The sequence below is a fragment of the Strix aluco genome, chromosome 5, assembly GCF_031877795.1.
Source record: "Strix aluco isolate bStrAlu1 chromosome 5, bStrAlu1.hap1, whole genome shotgun sequence".
Classification (NCBI taxonomy): Eukaryota; Metazoa; Chordata; class Aves; order Strigiformes; family Strigidae; genus Strix; species Strix aluco.
In genome coordinates, this window is record NC_133935.1 from 15,037,695 (window position 1) to 15,055,610 (window position 17,916).

At 42.3% G+C, this 17,916-nt stretch overlaps 2 protein-coding genes across 4 annotated transcripts; both read right to left on the reverse strand.

Moving 5' to 3' along the window:
* Nucleotides 1–2,467: 2,467 nt before the first annotated feature.
* Nucleotides 2,468–12,709, reverse strand: LOC141924134 (tubulin alpha-8 chain). Of its 3 annotated transcripts, XM_074826051.1 has the most exons (6): nt 11,094–12,709; nt 9,852–10,220; nt 5,749–5,971; nt 4,937–5,085; nt 3,695–4,375; nt 2,468–2,872 (listed from the first exon to the last, which is right to left on the reverse strand). In XM_074826051.1, the coding sequence occupies exons 2-6, from the start codon at nt 9,852–9,854 to the stop codon at nt 2,585–2,587; spliced, it is 1,344 nt and encodes a 447-aa protein (XP_074682152.1). In that variant the 5' UTR covers nt 9,855–10,220; nt 11,094–12,709; the 3' UTR covers nt 2,468–2,584. The 3 variants fall into 3 exon arrangements, with proteins under 3 accessions (XP_074682152.1, XP_074682153.1, XP_074682154.1); XM_074826052.1 differs by having other exon boundaries at nt 9,852–12,709; XM_074826053.1 differs by lacking the exons at nt 9,852–10,220; nt 11,094–12,709 and adding an exon at nt 9,338–9,826.
* An 8-nt stretch (nt 12,710–12,717) lies between these two features.
* Nucleotides 12,718–17,875, reverse strand: LOC141924135 (tubulin alpha-8 chain-like). Its single transcript, XM_074826054.1, has 3 exons — nt 17,787–17,875; nt 15,761–16,441; nt 12,718–15,032 (listed from the first exon to the last, which is right to left on the reverse strand). The coding sequence occupies exons 2-3, from the start codon at nt 16,355–16,357 to the stop codon at nt 14,739–14,741; spliced, it is 891 nt and encodes a 296-aa protein (XP_074682155.1). The 5' UTR covers nt 16,358–16,441; nt 17,787–17,875; the 3' UTR covers nt 12,718–14,738.
* Between the last annotated feature and the right edge of the window lie 41 nt (nt 17,876–17,916).

The following is a 17,916-nucleotide window of genomic DNA, read 5'->3' on the forward strand; positions in this document are numbered from 1 at the left end:
GTGGCCTCACCACTGCTGAGTGGAGTGGAAGAATCACCTCCTTCGGCCTCCTAAGCACAGCATAGCTAGCCAGGTGAGGGAGGTGATTGATTGTTCCGCTACACTGCACCAGTGCGGCCCCACCTTGAGTACTGCGTGCAGTTTTGAGCACCTCGGTATAAGAAAGACATCAAACTATTAGAATGTGTCCAGGGGAGGACAGCCAGGATGGTGAAAGGTCTCAAGGGCAAGGCTTTCGAGGAGTGACTAAGGTCACTTGGCTTGTTCAGCTTGGAGAAGGCTGAGGAGTGACCTCATCGCAGCCTACAACTTCCTCAAGGGGGACAGTGGAGGGGGAGGTGCTGATCTCCTCTCTCTGGTGACCAGCAACAGGACATGAGAAAACAGAATGAAGCTGCATCAGAGGAAGTTCAGATTGGACATTAGGAAAGGTTCTTCACTGAGAGGGTGGTCAGTCACTGGAACAGGCTCCCCAGGGAAGTGGTCATGGCACCAAGCCTGTCAGAGTTAAAGAAGCATCTGGACAATGCTTTTAGTCATATGGTTTAGTTTTAGGTAGTTCTGTGAGGAGCAGGAGTTGGACTTGATGATCCTTATGGAATGATGAACCATTATGGAATATGGACATATTCTATGATTCTATGATTTACTTTGCTTAATACAGCCCAGGATACCATTCAGCTTCTTTGCAGCAAGGGCACATTGCTGGCTCATGGTCAACTCGGTGTCCATCAGGACACCCAGCTCCTTTTTTGTAAAGCTGCTTTCCAGATGGGTGGCCCTCAGCATATACTGGTGAATGGGGTTGTTCCTCTTCAGGTGCAGGACTTTGGACTTCCCCTTGCTGAACTTCATGAGGTTCCTGTCAGCCCATTTCTCCAGCCTGTGGAGGACCCTCTGGATAGCAGCATGACTCTGGTGTATCAGGCACTCCTCCCAGTTTTGTTTCATCTGCAAACTTGCTGAGGATACAGTCTGCCCCATCACCCAGATCATTAATGAAGATATTGAACAAGTCTGGATCCAGTATCGACCCTGGGGTACACCACTAGTTAATGTCCTCCAACTAGACTTTGTGCCACTGATCACCACCCTCTGGACCCAGCCATTCAGCCAGTTTTCAGTTCACCTCACTGTCTGCTCATCCAGCCCATACTTCAGCAGCTTCTATATGAGAACCTTATGGGAAACAGTGTTGAAAGCCTCATTCAAGTTTAGGTTGACAATATCCACTGCTCTCCCCTTGTCTGCCAGGCCAGTTATTTCACCATAGAAGGTTATCAAGTTGGTCAAGCATGACTTCCTGTTGGTGAATCCCTTCTGAGTAGTCCTGATGACTTTCTTCTTGTTCATGTGCCTGGAAATGTTTTCCAGGTTTAGCTGCTCTATCACCTTGCCAGGGATCAAGGCGAGGCTGACCAGCCTGTAGTTCCCTGGGTCCACCTTCTTGCCCTTTTTGAGGATAGGAGTGAGATTTGCTTTCCTCCAGTCTTTGGGTACTCCCAGTCACCATGATCAATCAAAGATTATCAAGAGTTGCCTTGCAATGACATCTGCCAGCTGCCTCAGCACTTGTGGATGCATCCCATCAAGGACATAGACCTAGATAAAAAGTTACTGAAGGGTTTCCTAGTCAAAAAAATTTGTCATTGCCTAGCAAGATGTGAATCCTATAAATCCGAGATCTTTGATCACTACTTTGAATTATTTTTGAGTGAACATGCAACTGCCTGTATTGCAGGCTCACTTGCACATGGTGCACTGAATAAAGATTACCACAGATGGCACAGTGGTCTGCTGGATAAAGCAGAGGTTGCTTCTTGCAGAGGAAGAAGCATTCAGGTGGCATAAGGAATACTGAAATGTTTTCAGTAGGGAAAAGTGTTTTTTTATAAAAAGGAGGGAGCTTTCTCATTTAAACAGTTTCACAGAGACACAGAAAAAAAATTCTTATGCCTGCTGCAGCGGTACCCAACCAAAAATGATATTTGTTTTCATAACACAGATGTTTATCCCCCAAATGTGGAAAAAATGCACTGCTTTAACATTTCTGAAGGAAGTGCTTGCTTTACCAGAAATGGTATTTCAGAGAATAACGAAATGTCCATTTTAGGTCAGTCAGCTGAAGGTCAGTGAGAGGATAATAAAGCACAGAGCAGGGGACCCGTTTTTCCATGGTCATTATTTTTTGACATGCCAACAAGCAAAAGGTGAAGGTATGTCAAATTAGAACTTTGAAAACTCTACTGATTGACTGTGCTCCATTATAAGCTTGCATATATTGAACTGTAGTGGTTTTAGCATGTGTATTAGAGCTTGAAGAGGTGTGTTAGAGCCTTACTTTAAATGTGCAAGGAAGAAGAGCAAGTCTTTTTGCATTGCTGGGAGTGGTGGGGCATTACTACAACTGATCATGTCTCATAGGACAATTTACCTGTGATTTATGGAATAAAAGATGTCTCTATATGACCCCTCCTAAATTTCTGTATATTACAAACAAAAAAGGTGACATAATGATAGACGTGTGTAATACAGTATTACAGAGACAATTCTGTGCTCACTAGGAACAAAGTGTATTTTAAAATTACTCCCCATCATTTTCTTCTTCAAAGGAGTCAGTTCCCACTTCTTCATAGTCTTTCTCCAGGGCAGCCAGGTCCTCTCGGGCCTCTGCAAATTCTCCCTCCTCCATGCCTTCACCCACGTACCAGTGCACAAAAGCTCTCTTGGCATACATCAGATCAAACTTGTGGTCAAGCCTTGCCCAAGCCTCTGCAATGGCCGTGGTGTTGCTCAGCATGCAGACTGCTCGCTGAACTTGGGCTAGGTCTCCACCAGGAACTACTGTAGGAGGCTGATAGTTGATCCCAACCTGGAAACAGGAATATGAGAGAAGGTTGTAAAAAGACAAGAGCAGAAAGCAGTCAAAGAGCTGAAAAAATGTGAATAAAGATACGGATGCTGGGGTAGAGTGGTGCAGCTATCAAAACTACCAGATGGCAAATGCCATCAAAAATAATAACATCATAAACAGTACAAAAGATGGTAATTTCCATGTCTGTATTATTCTTCTGTTTAATGTAAACTGTCAACTTTGTAGCTTTCTTAACAGCTACCAACACTGAACATAAGTTTCATCAAGATACTTGATAGAAACTGATACAGAAAGTTGGTTCCCAGTTAAAAGTTTTCATTATTAAACCAGCTATTTGTATGACAAATGTTTTTCCACTGCTAATATCTGTATTATTGTTGAAATCATGTTTCCCAACACTACTATGTAGCCAGTGGGGAGAGGCTGTATAATATTTCTGGGTAAGGGGGTCAACTGACAGATTCCAAATATCAGCATATTATCCTTTAATAATTGTATCGGTTTTGGTATTTCCTTATTTTAGATGTGGCTTCAGAGGGAACACTCACTGGATTTTCCAAAATTCGGGTTTGAAATGAATACTTCTTTAAACTTTAACTCATATACACTTCAGATTTCCACTTAGGTAAATATTTAGGAGTCTGTGTCAATGGATTGTTCAAAGGAGAAAAGGCACATTTTATACAAATGCATCCTGCATATGTTGGTTCATCTCACAAGTGGAAAACATACATGATCTAAGTCTTTAAATACAGTTTTTCCACTGGACTGAACTTGCCCTTTAAACATTAAAGAGAAGTTCATGGCAGCCCTACTCACCTTGAAGCCTGTTGGACACCAGTCGACAAACTGGATAGTTCTCTTGGTCTTGATGGCAGCAATTGCTACGTTGACATCTTTGGGAACTACGTCACCACGATAGAGCATGCAGCAGGCCATGTACTTCCCATGCCTTGGGTCACACTTCACCATCTGGTTGTTGGGCTCAAAGCAGGAGTTGGTGATTTCAGCCACCGAGAGCTGCTCGTGATACGCTCTGTCAGAGGAGATGATGGGGGCGTAGGTCACCAAGGGGAAGTGGATGCGCGGGTAGGGCACCAGGTTTGTCTGGAACTCCGTCAGATCCACGTTGAGGGCACCGTCAAAGCGCAGCGAGGCGGTGATGGAGGAAACGATCTGGCTGATGAGGCGGTTGAGGTTAGTGTAAGTGGGGCGCTCGATGTCCAGGTTTCGGCGGCAGATGTCGTAGATGGCCTCATTATCCACCATGAAGGCGCAGTCCGAGTGTTCCAGGGTGGTGTGCGTGGTCAGGATGGCATTGTAGGGCTCCACCACAGCGGTGGAGACCTGAGGGGCTGGGTAGATGGCAAACTCCAGTTTGGACTTCTTTCCGTAATCCATGGAGAGGCGTTCCATCAGTAAGGAGGTAAAGCCAGAGCCGGTACCCCCACCAAAGCTGTGGAAGATCAGGAATCCTTGCAGCCCAGAACAGGCATCAGTCTAGAAAGCAAAAGAGAAAGTGAAAGAATAGGGACTGAAGAAGAATGAAAAGACTTCATCTACTACTTCAGCTTATTCTGAGCTGAAGGAAAGAGCAGTCATCAGCAATATACAGCATAGATTTCATGTCAGGTTTTCCTGAGAAAGGGTTGGTGATAATCCCATCCTTGTCTTTCCTCACTGGCTGAATTTATCACATAAAAATCAGACTCTTATCTGTGGAGCTTCTCTCTCTGAACTTCACACTTCTTTTAGTTAGTCTAGCTGAAGCCAGCAATGTAGAACTGCCTAATCCACCCTTCTATATCAGTATTGGTGCTCTAGGGCTGTGCTAATAATGAAGAATTACATATTCAGAACCACTTTTTAAGAATATCTGGAGGCATACAGCTGGAAAGTGAACTATTGGGCTTCTCTCTTTTGGCCTAGTAATGATGCCTCTATATGTCTTGCAAGCTCCTTTCTGAACCATTGGTATAATTTGTAGTTAACAAACTACCTGTTCTGCACTTCTTTCTTCTGCAGAATCCAAACTGCTGTTTCAAAACTACTGGGACTTACCAGCTTACGGACACGATCAAGCACCATATCAATGCTTTCTTTGCCAATGGTGTAGTGGCCACGGGCATAGTTATTAGCTGCATCTTCCTTTCCAGTGATCAGCTGTTCTGGATGAAAAAGTTCCCGGAAGGTGCCAGCCCGCACTTCATCTGAGCAAGGAAGAGAAATTGTAAGAAGCTGCATGGCTGTGCTGCCTTGCCAACAAGTTCTGGTTGTTGTTGGCATTGATGCAAGCTTTCAGACATGGGAGACGATGACCCCAAAAAACAAATGTTGATGGGGAAGGGAACTGTCTCCTAAGCATTTTTTCATTGTTGCAGTCTGGTGATTTATGGTGTGACTTGTATGCAGCCACAGAACTTGTTAACGTTTCATGAACTTGTCAGTTGTACAGCCTGTACCCACAAGAGGACGAGTCACCAGGAAAAAAGTGTGAAGAAAATCAGGTTCCCCAAGGTGCCCCAATTTTTAGAAACCCTTCAATTCCTGGAGGGAAACTGTCAGGCTCCCACTTTGAATCCAAATTAGAGAAAAGCAGAATTCAAATGGCAAAAATGTCACAATAAGCAAAACCAAAAGTTAAATGTTTGTGCAAAGAGAAGTCATACAAACCATGTGTAGTAGCTATCAAGTTACTGGGGATTCTGCCGTTCCTATGTTTATAACACATGACAGAATCTGGCATTCTGTGTCACAAGAAAATTAATTTCATGCTATCTAGTGGTAGACCAAGATACAAAGGTTGTGCTGCTTTGTACCAGTGGAGACTGGTGGCACACCATGGTGATTTCCAGGTTTACTTCTATACTGACCTACTACAGTTGGCTCCAAGTCCACCATTACGGCCCGTGGCACGTGCTTCCCAGTGACTGTTTCATTGAAAAATGTGGTAAAAGAGTCATCATAGTTGAGTTTATCATGTAGATCCTTGAAGGTGCCATCTGGCTGAATGCCGTGCTCCAGGCAGAAGAGTTCCCAGCATGCATTTCCTATCTGAACTCCAGCCTGGCCAACATGAATAGAGATGCACTCACGCTAAGGGGAGAGAGCAGAGACAGAGTCAGAGAAGACAGTGCATATCAGTCCTCCTTATTCCTAGTGGTTACTTTTTCCCAGTGTATTGCTTTTCCCAGACGATGGTGAATTGTCACTGTCAGCATTTCATTTGGTTGTTCAACCCCATGACCACAATGAGACTGTACATATACATGCCAGATACTGGGACAGTTCTTTAAAAGATTGAGATCTATGTGCTGTAGTATATGGGTACATGAAAACAGGCAGGAAAAAAAATAATTTCAGTTACACAAACCCCACCTTTCCTCCTATGGATTGGCCCTGAGGAGGAGCACGTCCCATTTTAGTTTATTTTTACTCCTGGCTGGAACATGACACAGCCATGTGGTATCCTTCAACCTTATGTAACCCAAGACAGGTGATGTCTTTTGATCCTTTTACCCTCTGATAGCCGGCTAGAGTGGAAATCTGGAAGAACTGCTTTAAGCAATATTCACCTCAGGAAATTATTTCAGATTCTCTTGGTTGAAACAAATGTTCCTTCAAGCTCCTGAGCAGCTATGAATTTTACATTGCAGATCCATTGCTTATTCAGGTGGTGTCCTTGCAATATAACATGTTTATCTGCATAATTTTGAGCATAGTTTCTGTGGTAGCCAGGAACTTTAATGAAAAGAAAACAATGTATGTAACACCAGGCTAAAATAGGCAGGTGCCAATTGCTCAAAAATCCTTTACACTTAAGAGTACAGGAATATGAAGGACCTGGCGCTGGATTTAATAAGTTCAAAAACAGAATTACAAAGCAGATACTTCTGAGTTAGTTCCTGATTACGACACTGAGTGTAGTGAAAGGCATTTTTTTAAGAAGAGAGTGTTTTCAGATGTGGAGTTTTTCAGCTTCAGTTTCTGCTTTGGAGCAATCATAATTAAAGCCTTCTGAGCTCCACCTTTGTGATCTCCATGGCCCTGTCTATACAAGGGAGTAAGAAAGGGTCAGGTCATAGTACTGAACACTGACCTGTGATCAGTTGTCTGTGCTGATGATAATTAGCACACTCTCTGGCACAGTTTTGGCTTATGCCAGTTCATACTTTTTCAGACAATGCTTAGGCACCATCCAGAATACAACTCATGGTCAAGAATGGTTTCCAGTAAGCACCTCACTGACCACTGCCTGGCTTTGGAGAGGGAAACAGAATTCAGATGCCAAAATATGAAGCAGAGCGTGCTACCTGTCTTCAAGGCCAGAGAATGGTCCTTGCTCATTTTTATTTTGTAATATCACATTTAGAGATATCTAATGACTTAATATCAGATTTGGCCAGTTAACTTTTTTTAAAAAAAATTCTGTAACTGCTTACCCTGCAAAATCATCCTGTGACCTGAGAGTGAAATGCATCTTCTGCAAAAACTAAATCCTCAGGAGGAATGTTCTGGAGCAGCGTTTTCTTCACAAATTAACATATATTTTAGAAACATAACTAAAGATATTTTTTCAGAAGCAAGTGGGATTTCAGAAGTCATCATTACCCCAGTTAGTCATCCTCAGAAGTTCAAATGAATATGGAAAGTCAATTTAAGTATTTCATTCAATGATTATATTATTTCTATTCAGTACTCATTTGTAAGTTGCTGACTCTGCAAATGCATATGCAGCAGCGTGTGTAACGTGCTCTCAAGTGTACTTGCAAAACCCTGTTTTTCTCAACTGAGTTGTGCAAAAGCATCTGAGTTGTTTGGGTGCCAATGAGGCTTCATAGCTTTGTATGTTGTAGGGGAGTTGCAATCTGGAGGATTACTCGGGAGACACTGAGGTATATTTGGGCTTAGAGAATTCAATTAATGCTGATTTTGCACAGGATAGGCTCCTGCTTTTCTTTTAAATCCTAATGTGAATCTGTGAGGCTGGCAGCAAAAAAATAAAAGTTTTTTCCTTTTAAATATGGCAATGAGTCCAGGTGACTTTTTTAAAGAGTAGCTTTTAGCGCAAAACTACAATTACAAGTCAAGCAGTACTTGGAACTTAAAGAGCTGCTTTGCTCTGTTCCTCAGATCAGTAGAGGAATCGGACTGCTTTTTCACAGATGGAACAAGTGAACGTTGCCTTAGAAAGTTAATACTGTAAAGCTTAGTACAGGACTACAGCTGAAGACTGCAGAACCAGTTTCTTTTCTTTTAGACTGAGCTTTTAGCTACACTAGTTTGAAGCAGTTATCTCAACCCTGCCTTTTGAGCCAGGCCTCTTGCCATGCTCCTGCCTTCAACTCCCATCTTCTCCTACCCCAGCAGTAATTTGGAAATATTCTGATGAGAGTAAACAGTAACAAGGAGGCTTCTAATTTTGTGTAGTAAACAGCTTTAAAATAGATATCAGACTTTTAATAGGGAAGAGTGTGGGTCTTCTTCAGAGCCACAAGCAGAGTAAACTGATCTCTACATGATATTTAAATTTGGAACCTACTCCAAACTCATGTTTCACATCCCATCACCAATGTACCAGGACCTGTCTTACGAATTGTGGACCTGACTTTTTATCTACCGAGAGAGTAGAAAGGGCCAGGTCCTTTGTGAAACTAAACTTGGGACAGCTTTCACTCTAATAAAAAAACAGACTACTCCTGGCTTAAGTATTTACTGTACAAAGGCGGACTTTTGTCGTCCTGAAACATACTCACTACCCTAGGTCTGCCTTAAGGCACAGGGAGCCTGTGGAAGTGTGTATCTGCCTGTGAAATCAGCGTGCTCATTTTGGACCTGCAGCTGTACTAGCAGAAGATAACATAGTTCTCTGCACCAAAATAAGAGTGCTAGACATGAATTGGGGTGAAATGCTGAGAGATTTTGAGAGATTTCTACAAATTTATAGTAAACTCCCAAATCTTAAAAATGAAGGGCCTTTTTTGCTTACTTAAATGCATACACGTATAAAAACATTCATGCACTCTGAAAACACAGATGTATACACTGTACAGCTATGAACAGTACTGCCCAGCCATTGGGGCTAATTTAATTTAAAACAGACACAAAGGTAAGTAAGTTTTTGGTTTATTTCTTTAAAAAATTATTCTCTCATATGAAAATCAACCTGTGTTGAGAAAATATAGTCAAAGTACTAAAGAAAGTACTAAAAAGCTAAGATTCCAGATCTAATTGATCTTGTAATTCCACTAATTAGAGACTCTCTGAAGAAAACTTTGCTTCACCATGCCTTACAGCTCCAGTGAGATTTTCTGACAGTCCTTTCTCCTCTTACATGGTAGTTGGTGCATGAGATCAGGGTGTTGTGGCACAAAGCACTGATAACAACAACAGACCCCCTGCCTTCCCTCGCCCATGGTCCTCCTGGCCCCCGTATTCCTGGTGTCCCCACATCCCCCTTACCATGGTGTCTCCAGTGGTGTTTCCTTCCCTTTTGGATGAGTGGTGTCAGGTCTTTGCAGGAGCCCAGCTCTGGGCTGCAGGACAGGAGGCAGCCTGGGCCCCGCACCCGGCACCTGCTGCTGTGCTTCAGTGTCACAGCGTCACAGGGAATAGGTCACCGGCTCCACAGTTCTGCCTGCTGCATCACTGCTCGCCTTGCTGCCCACGTATGCAAATTCATCAGGACAGGCAGGGCTCAGATATACCCCAGATTTCAAATTTAGTCCCGCCTGGTTTGGCATGCTTATTAAATCTGAGCATGGCCACGTAACACGTCATACACTATACTTTCTAGCACCTCAGTATTATACATATATATCACCTGCAAGACACATACCATCCCAGTTTCCTGTTCTGCCAGTATGTGGATGAAAATCACTCCTGAATTCCAATACAGAAGACCAAGAAGGCATAAGAGAGCAAATGAATAGGAAAGAGAAGGATCAAAACCAGAAAACTGGAAAAGTGTAATTACCATTCTGAAGTGTGCTCTACCAGTGCTCTTAAATGCTGGCCTGACTTCTTTCTCTCCTTACTCCAGCAGCCTCTCTATTAATGTTTCAATTTACTTCTATTGCTTCTCTTTCTGTGTACGGTCATCTGAGCTGTCAGCAGTATGGGACAGCATTCAGTACAGACTCTAACTTGTCCGTCCAAACACAGAAAGAAATTTGATTCTTAATGCAGTGCTTATTGCAAGACATAGCTGGAGGCATCACACAGATGTTCTCACACCAAATTAGGGTATTTGCCTCCACCACTTTATTGTTTGCTCCTTCTGCACTAGCTCAGCATTGGAAAGCAGCAGCTTCTCTCGGTGGTGAAATCCTCGTGTTTGCAACTCCTAGGTAACAAAGAGGAAAGCAGACTTAGTAGCTTGAATCTGAATATTATGTATCCCCTGACTTTATAAGCATACTGTTTATTATTATGTTTAATCAGTAGAAATTTAAATATGCAATTCCTAAAATTTAGGTTAGTCTACTTTGACATGATGAGTTTAATAGATTATTCTGCCACTGTTGGCAACCAACATTCAAGTATCTTCTCTAACTAACACCTACATTTTAACAGTGTGAAGTAGTTCATACTGGTTTTTATAAATTCACATTTACTTTAGTATGGTCTTCATTTCGCCAATCTTTACATAAACCTGGAAATCATTACTCTTTGATTTTGGCTGGGAAAAGCTACAGAGATTTCTGGAGCCACAAATATTTTTTACAGAGGAATAATTCACATGGTAATTTCTATCTGCTGCTTTGTTTAAGCTAAGTCCCACACTTCTCCAGAAAACTGTCAGATCATTGCTTTGAGACTAAGGAACAGGTTGTTCTAGTGTTCTTCTTCCAATGGAACTGGTAATGTTCCAGCCAAGCTGCGGTGCTCCAATCTGAAATGTTAATGCTCATGGCTCCACCAGATGTGGAAACCTCAGGAAAAAGTCTCATAGCAAATACTTCTAACAGTCCACCACCCAAATCCTCCTAGGCACTATTTGAGTCAACATGTCAGATCTAGCAGCTACAAAACCTAAGAGAGGTCTGTGAATTACTAAATTATTTGCAACTTAGTCCATTTCTGCATTTTCTCTGCTCTTCCATTGCCCCCCTCCTCTCTTCTGAAATAGGCAGTAAGAGCGCCTCTGGGAGTCAGTGTTAATTATTCCTCTCTCTGCCCCACTCAAACTCAACTGTCCCAGCATCCATAGACTCACCAATGTTGGGTTGCCACACTGAATGGAGTCTCACCAGTCAAAAACTTCCAGGGAGCAGGGAGTGATGGAGTCTTGAGCAGGGTCCCTGGCTGGTGGGAATAAATGGCTGTGTCCATAGAGAATGTCACAGAGAATTTCTAGAACCAGTTGAGGTTGAAGAGCTTGGGGATGACCCAAATTACAATTTTTCCCTTTCTCACGCATGCATAACTAATAAAAAGGCCTTTGCAAATCTGCTTTAGACCAAAGACAGTGCTTGTTCTGCTCTGTCTTGAGATAGCCCGTGAACTCAAGTGCTGGAAATATGTGCTGGTCTGGCGTGAAGGTCAGACACAGACATAAGAATGTTGAGGACATACTGTTTTTCATGAGGTTTCCTTATGTTGCTCTGTCCACCTGTGTTGTGGAGTGCTTGGGCAGAAAACCCTTGGCCTAGATTTGGAGGGTAACCTGAAAGCACAGTGTAGGACTGTGCTCCCAGGTACTGGTGAATTTTGTTGCCTCCAGAGTTGACCTCTAGGTTTTGCTCTGTAGAGACATGAGGCAGATGTGGCCTGGACCCAGATTCTTGGAAAGAAAGTCATCTTGCTCGATGCTGGCACTCAACCTGTGTGGGCAGATGGTGAGCTTGTCGGGGCACCTCTCTGTCCTGCATGGAACAGGCTTGAGACATGCCCTGCATGGGGAGGGTTGATAGCCCAGCAGCCTGGTCAAGACCTGCCCACTTCAGCTTTTACCTTGAGACACTGGTGGATGATGATGAGAGCTAAATAGGGCTGATTATAAAAAAGCTCTTCCATGAAGTCCTGAGGTGTGCAAATAAGTGAATTTGGCATGAGTGCTAGAGTGGCTTTGCTGGTACTGCCAGAGGGCTTGTGAATAGCCCATGCTTCTTGGGATGATGCGCAGCCTCCATGCAACTGGGATACTCTGGACATTCTTGGAGGGCTTCTCATGTGCACATGGACTGGGTGCTGTGCCATAAGTGCCCTCCAGAGCAATGCAATAGAGCAGAGGAGCTGTGAGTTATTATCTCCGGTTGTTTATAATACTATCAAAATCAGCCTCTTAGAGGGATTTTTAAAAACCCCTTAACATGGCCATACAAAACCTAAACTCCTTTTTCTCTATTTAAAAATAGACACATCTCTGAAAATAGCATTTTTGAATAATCTAGATCTTAGAAGTACTGTCCACCAGATCTTAGGCCAAGAGAACCACTGAGTCCTGTGATCTATCAATCAGTTCTGTTCTGACTAGAGATCAAAACATGTCAACAGGCAAATGAAGGACAGTCAACTTCTTTATCTCCTCTACCAGATGTACATCACTCCCTACAGATTGGTTATCTAAGTGACTCACCAATAGTGGCAGAATCGTGGATTATTTTAGAACAGTGATGTGCCATCTTATAAAACAGTGCACTCCTAAGAAGTTCTTTGGTGATCATACAAAAACCTCTTTGGTGTGTGTGAAAGTCTTTGCGTTTCCTACACATTATAATACTTCCTTATGTTAGGTGAATGAAGATATAACTGCTTCCCTGTGTCCCCTGTAGAACTACATTCTGTCATTCTGTTGCCACCTACTGGGAGAATTGACAGCATCTCATTTCAGGTATTTCTGAAATCCCAAAGTCTAGTATTTCAGTACCTACATAAAACTGCTATATTGATAAAATACTGGCTTTCAGGCATTAGCCTTGAAACAGAGAACTGTTCTATGTATTTTTAAAATTACTTTTAAATAAAGAAAAATTAAACACATGTTGGGATACAGTTTCAAAATAGTTACCTCCTTTTTGGTAAGAATTGTCATATACAAAATTTCTCTATATATGTTAAAAATTATAGAATTAGAACTGGACTTGCAGAATTATCTCCCCTAATACAGGAAGTTCAGAACTATAATTTCTAATATAAAGATCAGCCATTCATTTTGCAGATAAAAAGACCAACTACATCAGCGATGTTTCTGGATGTGCCTGCTTTTCTTTATGCCTTTTAGCAAACCTTATACAAACAAATTTACCAGAAAGGGGACAATGCTCCTCAACAGTTTGGGAAAACATAATGCATTTTTGTAGCCCTGCAGGAGTTGTATGCCATGAGTATATATTTCAGTGAAAACATAGATTTTTCTTTAAAAGAAATTTATGAAAGATCAATAGTAAATCCAGCATTAAAGTAACAATGGTGTATATTTGGTCTCCACACTTCATCAGTGTGAAGAGAAACCTTCCAGGTGAGCTCAAAAGCAAGTCAGACACACATGGCAAGGTCAGCACAACAGGCTTATTGTCTTGCTGTAGGCATTGTTCAAGCACAGGACTGCTCAACAGGTACCCCCGAACGGACACCATTTTCTTTACCTTCTATTACCTTTCTCTTGCTTCCCTCCCTCCTAAATAGACACACACACACACCCTTTTTCACCACTGGCCCTGCTCTGCTTATCTGACACCTTTATTTCATAATGTCAGCTTTAGTTAGTACCCCCACTAAGCCAACACCCCCTTCACTTTCTGTTGATATCTTACACTCAAGGCGACTGTCCCCAGAATTCCCCTTTCACTATATGTCATGCCCAGGAGCTTCTCCTGCCATTACCTCTTTACTTTAGACCCAGGTTAGGATTGGCCAGCCACTTTTCCTGTTCCATTATCTGCAACATCCAACAGTTTCTCTTGTTATCCCATCAGTTCAACTTCAGGCCATGGCTGGCCACCTGTCTGCATACCTTAACAATATATTGTTCTGAAATCCTAAACCAATGGGAATATACAAAAATATACCTTATGAAGACTTAAGCTGTGAACTCATACCTGATGTTCTTAGACATCCCATCTATACCTGTCATGGTTCTGATTTATTGTGGTCTTAGTAGGTCTGATGGAGCTGGTAGTGCTTCTGTCCTGCATACCACAAGCTGGTCATTTCAAGGCCCTTAAATCTGTCACAGATGTTCATTTAGCAGTTACAACAGAAGTGTCAGCATACCTGCACCTCCAGACCAATCCAGTTATGATTGTTAGCCACTGCACAAGCATAGTGTGCTCTAAACTCCTGCTGAAGTTAAGAGTACCTGAATTGTGCCCCTACTCATGGCAGCTGGCAAAATCACACCTTCTAACCACCCCACAGTGTTGATTCTATAGAAGCAAGGGCTTAGGACAAGCTGTATGTTCTTGGCACCAACAGAGTTCTTACTGCATCTTACAGCTTTACAAACATTATGTTTCAAATTAGTATGAAATAAAGACTGAGCACTGGAGGTAACTTCTCCTTATGTAGTGTCTGTAGCAATTACGTGGAACATTTTGAAGCAGGAGTTCTGCAAATAATATTACAGCTACATGGCTGTATCTTTGTATTGAATAAATGACAGTATAGATGACAGAGATACTTTCAGAATATAGTAGAAAAAAATATGAAGCCTGCCACACTCTGAGGCAAAGTGACTAATGATTAGCTGGTCATATATCCTACATTTACTGTCTTGTGATCTCATAGTGGAGAACTCATCCTGTTTATAATCTACTAAGATGGCAATGGACTTGGTGTGTGTGAGACAAGCAGAAATGCAGCCACATGAAAAAAAGAGACATAGAGACAATCTTATACACGGAAAAGGCCAGAGTAAATTTTAAGATTCCTCTCCCTCATTTTCTTCTTCAAAGCAGTCAGTTACCACTTCTTCATAGTCTTTCTCCAGGAAAGCCAGGTCTTCTTGGGCCTCTACAAATTGTCCCTCCTCCATGCCTTCACCCACGTACCAGTGCACAAAAGCTCTCTTGGCATACATCAGATCAAACTCGTGGTCGAGCCTTGACCAGGCATCTGCAATGGCCGTGGTGTCGCTCAGCATGCAGACTGCTTGCTCAACCCAGGCTAGGTCTCCTCCTGGTATAACTGTAGGAAGCTGATAGTTGATCCCAACCTGCAAATAACAATAGAAAAGAGGAAGGAATAAAAAGAGTTATGAGAAAAGGGACAAAATTAAGCAATAAACAGGTTAAGAAAATTGTAAAAGCATTGGTGGGGGGAGGAAAAGAGGTAGCGAAAAACCCAAATCACATCAGTGTTAAGTCCAATGTCATTCAAGCTAATTTTCTGTGCACAAGTCAATTCCTTACCCTTACTCAAGGAAATAAAAAGTAAAAAAAGAGTGAGACCAATCAGAACTGGACTCTAAATGAAGGAAAACTTTTAAAAATATGTCAGTATGCATGGAAAAATTTGGGACAATGAAAAAAATTGCTCTTTGCAGAGATGTAGAAATGTTTCACTTGCCAACCATATATTACTGATCACTAAATGTCATGAAGGACACACTCAAGCGTCTCAGTGTCTTCAGAGTATAAGTCTCACTTTGATCTTTCTTCTAAAATGGAATTTCTTTAAGTATAAAGTCTTATAGGGTTGACATTCTCCTGTTACTGAATATAGAAATACTGTATATGCTTCAATTTTTAAAAATATTTAGGAGTCTGTGTCAATGGGTTGTTCAAAGGAGAAAAGGCACATTTTATACAAATGCATCCTGCATATGTTGATTCATCTCACAAGTGGAAAACATACATGATCTAAGTCTTTAAATACAGTTTTTCCACTGGACTGAACTTGCCCTTTAAACATTAAAGAGAAGTTCATGGCAGCCCTACTCACCTTGAAGCCTGTTGGACACCAGTCGACAAACTGGATAGTTCTCTTGGTCTTGATGGCAGCAATTGCTACGTTGACATCTTTGGGAACTACGTCACCACGATAGAGCATGCAGCAGGCCATGTACTTCCCATGCCTTGGGTCACACTTCACCATCTGGTTGTTGGGCTCAAAGCAGGAGTTGGTGATTTCAGCCACCGAGAGCTGCTCGTGATACGCTCTGTCAGAGGAGATGATGGGGGCGTAGGTCACCAAGGGGAAGTGGATGCGCGGGTAGGGCACCAGGTTTGTCTGGAACTCCGTCAGATCCACGTTGAGGGCACCGTCAAAGCGCAGCGAGGCGGTGATGGAGGAAACGATCTGGCTGATGAGGCGGTTGAGGTTAGTGTAAGTGGGGCGCTCGATGTCCAGGTTTCGGCGGCAGATGTCGTAGATGGCCTCATTATCCACCATGAAGGCGCAGTCCGAGTGTTCCAGGGTGGTGTGCGTGGTCAGGATGGCATTGTAGGGCTCCACCACAGCGGTGGAGACCTGAGGGGCTGGGTAGATGGCAAACTCCAGTTTGGACTTCTTTCCGTAATCCATGGAGAGGCGTTCCATCAGTAAGGAGGTAAAGCCAGAGCCGGTACCCCCACCAAAGCTGTGGAAGATCAGGAATCCTTGCAGCCCAGAACAGGCATCAGCCTGAAAGCCAATAGGAAAAGTGAAAGAATAAGTGAACATATCTTTAAATTACACCCTCAAATAGAGACAGCAACACCCACAGCCAGTGCACAGTACAAAAGAGAGCAGTTTTCCCAGAAAATTCTCATTGTCTGTTTTCCCCTGTAAAACTCTGGCTAGTATCAATAGAATGACACTGATTTTTTTCTTACAATAATAATGCTATAGCAATATTTGAGGTTTTCCTTTGAAGTCTTCCATTCATATGAAAACTAAGATGGGACATCTGGGACCTGCATTTCTCTGTTCTGAGCCAATGACAATAGTAAAAGCAAACTGAGAGCCTCTACCAAAAAAAATATGTATGTGGTGCTTCTTTCCCTTCCAACCCTCCTAAGGTCTTGCTTCCAATGTAATAGTGCATTCCAGCTTGTGGATACGATATAATGCCATGTCAGTTATGTCTTTGCCAACAGAGTAGTGGCCACATGCATAATTATTTGCTGCATCTTCTTTTCCAGTGATCAGCTATTCTGGATGGAAGAGCTACTGTTAGGTGCCAGTCCACACTTCATCTGAACAAGAGAGAAAAAGCATAAACTTGGAAGAGATAATTCACCAAGATTGATAATGTTTGCCAAACAAATGGAGCATTTTATGTTGGCAGAAAATGGTATGGAAGATCTGAATATTGATAAACAAAGTACAGAGGTTGAGGAGTATCATCTGAGATGTTCTCAGTTCTGAAGAAAAAAGAAGAGGATTGTGCTCCAAGTCTAAGTTGCTGTACTATACAAATGAATTAATTTATCAGATGAGGGCTGTGCCATGCTCAGGTAAAATTTCAGCTCAGTATACTGATCAGATGAAATCCATCAGAACCTTTAGGGAAATGACTGGAAAAATAGGAGATTTGCAAGAGTAAAGTAGTGGTTTCCTCTGAAAATCTGTCAGGACACTTTTGTTGTCTGATTCTTCATGCTCCTCTCTTACATCTGAGAGGAAGGAATTTTCTGTCAGTTAGCAAAGGAAAAATAACACCACAAAAAAAGACCAGAAAGGAATCTCTTTAAGAAAGCCAAATTGTACTCATAACCAGTGGAGGTTTAAACAATAGTAAACTTTTGATTTCATTAATTATTAGTAGAGCACCCTTGACAGAGTGCAGTCCAGTTTTCATCTTTTTATTAAGAATAGCAGAGCTTTTAGTAACACCTGGTATTAAAAACTTAAAATCTGTACATTTTGCCTGTGTGTTGGGATCATCCCTAATGGTAAGGACATCGTCCTGCTCTTCAGTGATCTGAACTTTGGCACCCAGAAGAATTAATTCATTTCTGTTTTCCAAGAATAGTTCCCTACTGACCTATTACAGTTTGCTCCATGTCCACCATAACAGCCCAGGGCATGTATCGTCTAGAGCTCATCTCTCTGAAGAATGTGGCAAAAGAGTCATCATTGCTGGGTTGGTCGATGAAGGTTCCATTTGGCTGAAT